The 9,711-nt window shown below is 39.9% G+C and overlaps 1 protein-coding gene across 1 annotated transcript; it reads left to right on the top strand.

Moving 5' to 3' along the window:
• The first annotated feature begins 571 nt into the window (after positions 1-571).
• On the top strand, positions 572-1,199 carry LOC147905915 (expansin-A4-like). Its single transcript, XM_087382291.1, has 2 exons — positions 572-803; positions 893-1,199. Exons 1-2 carry the CDS (start codon positions 625-627, stop codon positions 1,197-1,199), a joined length of 486 nt encoding a protein of 161 aa, XP_087238417.1. The 5' UTR covers positions 572-624.
• The last annotated feature ends 8,512 nt before the right edge of the window (positions 1,200-9,711 follow it).

The raw sequence follows: 9,711 nt of genomic DNA, 5'->3' as shown, positions 1-9,711 counted from the left end.
GATTTATGAGTAACATTAGTAACCCTATGGGATGCATAAACAATAACAAGACTTATCACTACAAGCGCAAGTTACATATGGTATTTTGGCTATTCTTTTTTAGGTGTATAGTTTTTCAAATTTGAGCATTTCCCCGACAAAGGTATTTTACATAGGGTTTGCATTCTAGAACCTCTTAATCTGCTCCAAGGCATCATAAGTTCACAAGATCCAATCTCAAGCAGATCATAGCTAAGTTTCGTCAGACATGGTGGATGTCATTTCCTTGAAGATATGGTTGTACATACGTCATATATATGTATGCAGCAAAAGTATTTTGGATAGGGTTCCATGCTCGTATCAAGGCGTAGACGTATCACGTGATAAAAACACCAATCGCACTTGTTAGGTACCGATCAAAGCTACGAGGTCGGTCTTCTCTCGAGACAAGAGACCGACGGACATGACGGATATCATTCCAAGTCCTACATAAAGGCCCTGCTTGATCAGAGATCCACAAGCTCTTCAACGATGATGAAGAATCCTTCCACACTTATCATTTCACTTCAACAATGATGAAGAATCCTTCAATGGGGGAGCCGCTTGCGGAGCGTGCCTTGAGATCATATGTCACGATGATCCCCAATGGTGCCTTCTCGACTCTATCTTTATCACAGCTACAAACTTCTGTCCACCGGATTACGACCTTCCCAACATGACAGGTGGATGGTGTACCCCCCTCTCGAGCACTTTGACATGGCACAACCTGCCTTTGAGCCAATCACAAAATATAAAGTGGGAATCATCCCAGTGCTATACAGAAGGTAACAAATGTTTCGCCCACTGGCCGTCATGCATAATCGCTCACGCAAATCAAGTTTGTGAGTTGACAAGTTGCGGTGGTCATGTGTAGGGTACCTTGTCAAAAACAAGGAGGCATCCAATTCACCATTAAGGGTAATCCATATTTCAATCTGGTCCTGATAACCAACGTTGGAGGGGCAGGCGACATTGTGAGAGTGGCGATCAAGGGCTCAAAAACTGGCTGGCTACCCATGTCTAGGAACTGGGGTCAGAACTGGCAAAGCAAGGAGGTCTTGGTCGGCCAGATTCTATCATTCAGCATCACCACTAGTGATTCTAGAACTATCAATGCTTTCGACATTGCTCCATCAACTTGGCAATTCGGCCAGACATTCTACTCCAAAGCTCAGTTCTAAAGATGTCCAAGCCAGATCATATCAGTTTTAAAGATCTCTTGCCAATTTTTCAATTTCATCTTGGAGTTTGCAAAAGCTCATAGCATCCAAGAGCATAATGTATGTATTTTAGTGAGTCAGAGGAGCTTTTAATCTATATTTTTCATTGAGAGAATGTTTATTGTCTCACATGAATGCACAATTACTCATATGAAAAAAAAAAGTTATTAAATACATTTGCATCCTCTTCATACTTGAAATTGTTTTCTATTTTGTTTCATGTGAAGGATGGTGTTGATGTTGAGAGTTGTGGTGCCATGAGCACATGTAGAGCAAAGGTATGAGCAAAGGGTAAGCTGCCACATGGCATGGAGGAGATATCCCACATGTGAGCAAGCAAAATGGATGTAAGTACCCTCACCTATAAAAGGGAGGTTCATTTGAAGGAATCAATCAAGCACTTTGCACTATCTCAAGATTCTCTTTATGAGTCCAAGCTAATCTATCTTGGAACCTAATTGACTTGAGATACATGTCATGAGCACTCTCTTCATCATGTTTCCACATAGGTTCCATCCACCTTAGAGTGCTCCATAGATCCTGAGGCACACATGTTTTGTCATGGTATCAGAGCATAGGTTTAGCTCTCCTAGTTTAGCTCATTAGAAGTTCACTAGGATTGCTTCCATTCCTAGATTAGTTGTAGGCATGTCTTAGGAGCTCATGTTTTTTCTCCTAGGTTAGTTTTTGTTCTAGATTGAGAGAATTCCATCCATTGAATGAAAATTCCGTTCATTGCTTTGAGATATCTCCGTCATTCTTGAAGAGAAAGAGAGAGAGAGAGTTCCAAAAGATACGTGGAGGGATTTGAGTCCATTGCTTCAGATGAGTCCCTTGTTCATTAGAGAACTTTGAGTCTCTAAAGCCTATCAACTACTCTTCAGAGGCTGCCCTACAATGAAGGAATGGCTAGAGGCGACTTCAAGAGCAACTCAGAGAAGAAAAGCTTCCAAGGCTTCAACATATCCAGCCTCTCAAACGACTGCTGCTCCTCCTACAAATGCAATATACTCTACAACCTCAACTATCAGCTCACGGGAAAGCTTCACAACTGACTCATCTATTCAACCGACTGGCAACAGAATCTCTGCATCCGCACTCTGTTTCTCTCTTCCAGGGACGCCTCATATGTCTTTCAGTACCTTCAATCCGGAGGGTTGTTTCAGACAAGTGCAAGCTATGCTTGCATTGCCTCTAAGGCTTTGGGTGGCCATCGATCTATGACCTGAAAGGAACGACAGCAGCAGCAGCGGCTGCCTCAGTGAATTGCCTACAACAGCGGCTGGCTTCCAATGACACAGCTACGATAAACTTCAACAGAGCAATGCTTTAAGCAAGCCTCAAAGCTCCATCTTCATACTACCAACCAGCGAGACAGACACGGCTGAGCACACACAAGAACGATGAAGTTTCGTGAGCTACAGACAAAGTTTCGACGAGGTTGATGCAAGGAGGCCGAGATGAGCTGCGACTCCTCCACCCGCCTCAATGGAGAACAGCTCTTCTGCACGGCCAGCGCACCGACGGACCCTTTCACGGAAGACTCCAACGAACTATGCAAGGTAGACCTCTCCAGTACAACCTGCACAACCGGACTGCAAACACGATGACTATCTCTTGCAACAAAGACCTCACGACCCTCAACGACCCTTCACCGCCAGGCTCAAGCCACGAGCTCCAAGAGCAACCGCGATAGCTAGCAGCCAGCCTACGACCCCGCATCTCACAGCTCCTGAGAGTCTACGTCGCCGTCGTCGCAGAAGCTTCAAAGATCTCCTTCTTCTCTTTCTCCAAGGTTTCATTGATTGACACGTGTCAAGATAGGACTTAACTGTGGTTACCTTAATGATCACCATGGTTAGGTTTAGTTGCGTGGATCATGGTTAAGTTAATCTAGACTTGGGTGAACTAACTTGGGTTAGAAGGTTGCCACATGGCACAGGGCCACCTAAGCACAGAGCCCCTGCCAAGCACAGTTCTGCAAGCAGCATATGAATGTCTATGCCACATCATCAAGGCCCCCTCTTCTTCACAAAACCTTCAACAAGGCGTAACTTGCAATCCAGAAAGAATTCGGACATGCTCCAAAAAGGAAAAGTGATCGTCTTTTTGAGCTCTACGTGCTTGTCAAGTCAGAATCATTGTATGCAATTAGACACTGCCAATATTGAAAGAAGTCAATTGGTAAGACCTTTGCAACAAATGAAAAAGCAACGCATGAATGTAGCAAGCATGCCAAAAGCACAAGTGTATGAGATGTCCATAGCACGAAGCATGGCATCCACACAAAGCATTAAGGCACATGGAAGAACAAAGCATCATGCAGGTAGCTACACCAAACAAAGAAGCAAACGAGTCGTCATCAAGCCATGAGCCAAAAGATGACATCAATGGAATGTATTGAAAAGCAAAAACCTTGCCAACCTTGCCTATGTTTTGTAATCAAACCTGACCACCTGAGAGTAGCTATGAAAGCACCCAGGGGAGGTATTGACATGTAAAAACCACACTTGACCACCTTAAGTAGCATGCATGCACTAAGGGGAGGTGATGGATTTGTAACTCACATCTGACCACCTTGCAGTAGCCAAAGGATTATGGCACCAAGGGGAGGTGTTGAGAGTTGTGGTGCCATGAGCACATGTAGAGCAAAGGTATGAGCAAAGGGTAAGCTGCCACATGGCATGGAGGAGATATCCCACATGTGAGCAAGCAAAATGGATGTAAGTACCCTCACCTATAAAAGGGAGGTTCATTTGAAGGAAATCAATCAAGCACTTTGCACTATCTCAAGATTCTCTTTATGAGTCCAAGCTAATCTATCTTGGAACCTAATTGACTTGAGATACATGTCATGAGCACTCTCTTCATCATGTTTCCACACAGGTTCCATCCACCTTAGAGTGCTCCATAGATCCTGAGGCACACATGTTTTGTCAGTTGAGCAAAGGAAAACTATGTAGAATCTCTTCTATTTTTGGTTAAAGATCATGAATTTTTTATTTAAATTTTGTTCATATTGCTCTATCAATTTCGATTTGAAACGCCATCGCTATAAAATAGTATCTCAGTGTCGCTATATAGCGAGACTTAAAAGTCGTTATATAGCGACCTTTGTAATAGTTGCTATATAGCGACATTTGCCTAAAGTCGCTATATAGTGACGCTTTACGGGATGTGCTTTTCATACCGATGATTAGCACGACGTGCACGCTAAACGTCGGTACCTAAACGTCGCAATAGGATTCATGTGTAGTAGTGACATAAGTCAGAAGCCTTATCAATATTCAAGCAATATAAAACTACTGTGGAACTTCATACTGGTTTTCGGATCAAGACCCTTCATAGTGACAACGGTGGAGAATATATTTCTAATCTTTTTAATGATTATTGCATTGAGTGTGGCATTCATCGTGAATATATTGTTCCATACTCTCCTCAACACAATGCTCATGCAGAGTGTAAGAATCACACTTCTCTTGATGCTATGCGATGTATGCTCCTTCATTCTGGATTATCTCAAAGCTTTTGGGCAAAAGAACTTCTGACATCTATCTTTGTGCAAAATCATCTTCCTACAACTGCACCTTCTGGTCAGATACCAATCATAGCTTGGACAGGGGAGACTCCTTCTATATCACATTTTCAAACTTTTGGTTGCATTACTTATATTCATGTACCAAAAGAGACACAGAAAAAGCTAGATCTTCCTGGCAAAAAGGTCATATTCATTGGATATTCTCCGAATTCTAAAGGTTATAAATTCTATGATCCCTCTTCTAAGAAGGTGATAATCAATTGTGATCCCATATTCAATGAGCACTTAATGGGAGGGACATGGTCTATCGAGGATGCACAGGACACTGAGTCCTTACTTTTTGCCTTTCCTTTTTTATTTGATAATGATTCCACTTCTGATATCATTACTACTCATTCATCTAATGGAATCATTGCTACTCCATTTGTAGAGCAATGTGTTGACAATATTGATTTGCATCCTGCACATACACAAGCCTCTGATGATAGTGTTGATATTTATGTTGATCTGCCTATTGATTCTGAACATGGTTCTACGCATGATTGTGTTGATGACTTTGAAATCATTGAGCATGCAATGGTTGCTCATGAAGAACCTACTACTTATACAGAAGCTATCTCTTCTGCACAAAAGAGTCAATGGAAGCTGATTTTGATTCTTTGATCTCTAAAGTACATGGGTTCTTACTGAACAACCTCCTGGTCGCACTCCTATCAAATGTAAGTCGGTTTATAAAACCAAAACTAAAGCTAATGGTTCTTTTGACAAGTTTAAAGCTCGTCTGGTTGCAAAAGGATACTCACAAATTGCAGGAGTTGATTATCATGATACTTTTTCACCTATTGTTCATAGCACAAGTATTCGGGTACTCTTGGCTTTTGCTACTCAATTTGATTTGGAGATTCATCAAATGGATGTGAAAACTCCTTTTCTTAATGGAGATCTTAAAGAGAAGATTTATATGGAGCAACCAAAAGGGTTCATACTTCCCAGTCAGGACCATCTTGTTTGTCACCTACATCGTGCTCTTTATGGTCTAAAACAAGATTCCTGTTCTTAGTACATGAAAATTGATCAATTTCTAAGATCTCAAGGTTTCAACTCTTGTTTCTTTGACCCCAACTTATATGCCAAACATGATGGTGCTCTTTTTGTCATTCTTGCTCTTTATGTGGATGACACCATACTTGTTTCCAACAATCTCGATTTCTTGCAACATGTCAAGAAAATCTTATCCTCAGCATTTGATATGGTTGATCTTGGTGACATTCATTCATGTCTTGGTATTCAAGTTCAGTGATTTCGTCACAAGGAAATTCTGCTACTTCGACAAACAAAATTCATTCAAGATGCAGTTCAAAAGTTTGGCTTGATGAATGCTCACTCTGCGACCACTCCTTGTCTTGTGAGCTCTATCCAAAATACTCGATTAACTCATGATGTTGAGGTTTCACATCAACCCTATGCCAATCTTGTTGGTTGCCTATAGTTTGTCGATTTGAACACTCGACCAGATATTCTTTTTACTGCCAATTTTCTAGGACAATATCTGGTTGCTCCCTCAATGCAACATTGATCTGCAGCAAAACGTGTTCTAAAGTATTTGAAAGGCACTTCTGATTTTGAATTAGTTTATCGACTTCATACAGAATCATCTTCTGTGATGTCTCTTGATCTTTTGGGATATACAGATGTAGATTGGGCAAGCTCTGACTTCTCTATGCAATCTACAAGTGGTAATTGCTTCTTTATCAATGGTTGCTTGGTCTCTTGGGCAAGTAAGAAGCAACGTTGTGTTGTTGTTTCTACCACAGAATTTTAGTATATAGCGGCTTCTCTAGTAGCTCGAGAATTGGTTTGGCTACGACAATTGCTTGTAGATATTGGTCATCCTCCATCATCCAGTACTCCTCTCAGATGTGATAATCAAAGTGCCATAAGTCTGGCTAAAGACTATGTTCAACATAACAAATCCAAACATATTGCTGTTCATTACCATTATGTCAGACATGAAGTGAAGAAAGGGATGATAATGATTGAACATTGTCCCACTTGTCATATGATTGCAGATATTCTCACTAAAGGACTTAGTGAGGCACGCTTCACAGTGCTACGATCAAAACTTGGAGTTCTTGCGGCTTCTCTCTTCCAAGATTAACACACCTATGGGTGACCTTTTGTATATAAATGCACATTTGCATTACATACTTGTAAATAATTGTACAAATGATCAACTTGTATACTTGTATATAGGATCTCGGGCTTTTCCCTTGTGCTGCCCAAGGGTTTTTTCATCCGTAGCTAGAGACCTTTGTTTGAGTGGGGGTCTTAGAGCTATATATAGCTTGTCCTAACTTGAACTAGGTCTCACCTATTAATATGTAGCTAGTGATCGATATGAATCAATCTTTTGGAGTCTATTTGGTGTGTCTATCATCTCTTCTTCTTCTCTCTCAACAAAATTTAGATGAAGAGGAGACCCAACGCACGCCGATCATATCCACAAAAACCAAGAGCATCGGATCATTTTTGCAAGCATAGTCAATATTTAGGGATGAAAATCTTATCTAATCGATGACAAGTAGAATCTCAATCTTGTCATTAAGAGTAAGGCAGCCCAATCTCCATGCTTTTACATGATAATTATATACGTTCTACAGACGAGAAAGTTGATTGGGAAAAGTACTTGGACAAAAGGTTTTCTATCATATGAAAAAAAAAATTCTTTCTATCAGGTCATCAGTGAAAACAAGAGTTTATCACTTCAACACCTGTGGCTTCATGCTGCTATTGCAAAAGTAAAAGCCAAGGATGCTTCACATCTATTAAGCTAGTTTTTAGGTAGCACATCCTTTACTCACCAGCTTCTTGTTTAGTGCATCGGTTGTTGAGTCTTTGTGTAATTGCTTTGCTACTCAGGATTCATAGAACATCCTTCAACCAAAGAGCTCTGTCAATATCTATACTCGGACCTACCTCAAAAAATGTGATTGGTTTTAAGCAAGACGACCATGGTTAATTCCAAGATCACCAACCACTATGACATAGATCTATGTGTTGGAGCTTTTCTTTGCCTATTGGTATAGAGATAAACCAAATTCCTTTGATGTTGTGGGAAATGCCATATCACGAAGCTTCTTATCATTAAGTCTAATTTTTCATTGCTTTTGCTTTTGCTTCAAATATTGTTGATTCTACAAAACTATGAACATTTTCCATCCTCATGTCCTATTTGTCAGATTGACGAAAATTATGTTGCTTTCTTCTCACAGTCATGCTAGAGCATGTCGAGGCTCTGATACCATGTTGGGAGGAAGAGAAAGAGGAGAGAAACGGACACAAGAGTTGATACCAAGGAAGTGATTTTATTCATAGATCATAGGCATATATATAGTTGAGGACTAGGCTGAGTTAGGGCAAGCTATATAGCTCTAACATTGACAAGTAGTGTCATCAGCAAGATAAACCAATTTCTTGTGAGGAAGAGCATGATAATTATGTAACCATTGAGATTGATATGTCATATTACCAATAGCACGAGAATCAAGAATAAAATTGGAACGATTTCGAACAAGAAGTATCTTCTCTGGAGAGACATCAAACAGCAGATATGATTTTCCTCTTAATGTGTATGGGCATCAACAATAGGAGGATGCTAAGTAGCATATGCTTGATTACGTTTGTGATCATAATGCCTTCGTAACACCAAAAGGATGGATTATTGCCACAACAATAATCACAAGGAGGATCTTTGGATAAGTGAGGTTGCTTAGTGGTAACACCATGTTCCTCATCATAGTTGAGGACTAGGCTGATTTAGGGCGAGCTATATAGAGCTGTAACATTCTCCTTTTCTCTTTTCCTCTCTTTTTCCCCTCTCTTTTCACCTCTTTCTCTCTTTTTTACTCTCTTTTCCCCATTCTTTATTTTCCTCCTAAAACTCAGGGAACCAAGTCCAATCATATCTATTGGAAATCAAGTACCATCACATCCATTCTTTGATGAAATCCATTCGTATAGGGTTAAATTTGGCCCCAAACTCTATCAAGAATTTTAAATCCTAGAAATAGTGGACGGAGTAATCCAAAAGAATAAAAAAATAAGATCTCCCACATCCGAAGTTCCATTGGCCATAAAGCACGGTAGGCCATATGCAACAATTACCCCTTATAGGCCTCTAATGATGGGGTCAGCATGCCACTTCCTAGAAGTCCTTTAGCCTAGCATGGTAGGCCCCACCAACCACAAGTCACAATTCAAATTCCTATTGGGTCAATATCCTCACATATTACATTTGTATAGCTGCTAAATACATGGAATCCTCCATCAAGAACACCAAAATATAAAGTAGGGTCACTGTATCCTCATGTTTCTCTTCATGGATGATTTTTTCAAGCTAGTTTTGTTTAGAAGCTAAAATTTTATATTGGCATCAAAAAATTTTATGCCCTAATAAAAATAAACATTTGAGAAATTCACCAATATTTGAAACTTTTATGCAAAAAAATCTAAATTTACACTAGGATTTACATTCTTTACTTCAACTTCCAAAATAATATATAAAATTATACTACACCCTATCAATATTGTGAAACTAAAAAAATAAGCTAGATAAACTTTCACCTATATTTCATAATACTATATAAGCATAGCTTCAATAAACACATCCATGTTTCTCTTACTTCACAAATCTTAGTTACCAATGAGGCGATGGGGATCTTAGGACAAGTATTAGGAAGGGGGTCATTCATCCAATAATTACAGGAAGAGACCAAAACAATTCTGAAAGTAAACCCATCATCATCTCCAAGTTAATCACCAAGTTATTAAGTGAAGGAGACCCAGCCTCCCATGTAGAGCATTTTGAATAGATTTGGAGAAATTTGGTGATATCAAAAATCCAAAAAAAGTAAATGATTTTGGCTTAAGCCTTGA

The sequence above is a fragment of the Dipteris shenzhenensis genome, chromosome 1, assembly GCF_047967505.1.
Source record: "Dipteris shenzhenensis isolate YYH24624 ecotype China chromosome 1, Dip_SZ_1.0, whole genome shotgun sequence".
Taxonomy (NCBI): Eukaryota; Viridiplantae; Streptophyta; class Polypodiopsida; order Gleicheniales; family Dipteridaceae; genus Dipteris; species Dipteris shenzhenensis.
Note: the sequence above shows the minus strand (reverse complement) of the source record. Positions and strands in the feature narration are given on the sequence as shown.

Coding starts and splice junctions, on each gene's coding strand:
- LOC147905915 (XM_087382291.1), top strand. CDS start 625: ATGGTGCCTTCTCGACTCTATCTTTATCACAGCTACAAACTTCTGTCC. Junction 804..892: donor ATCCCAGTGCTATACAGAAG/GTAACAAATGTT, acceptor GGTCATGTGTAG/GGTACCTTGTCAAAAACAAG.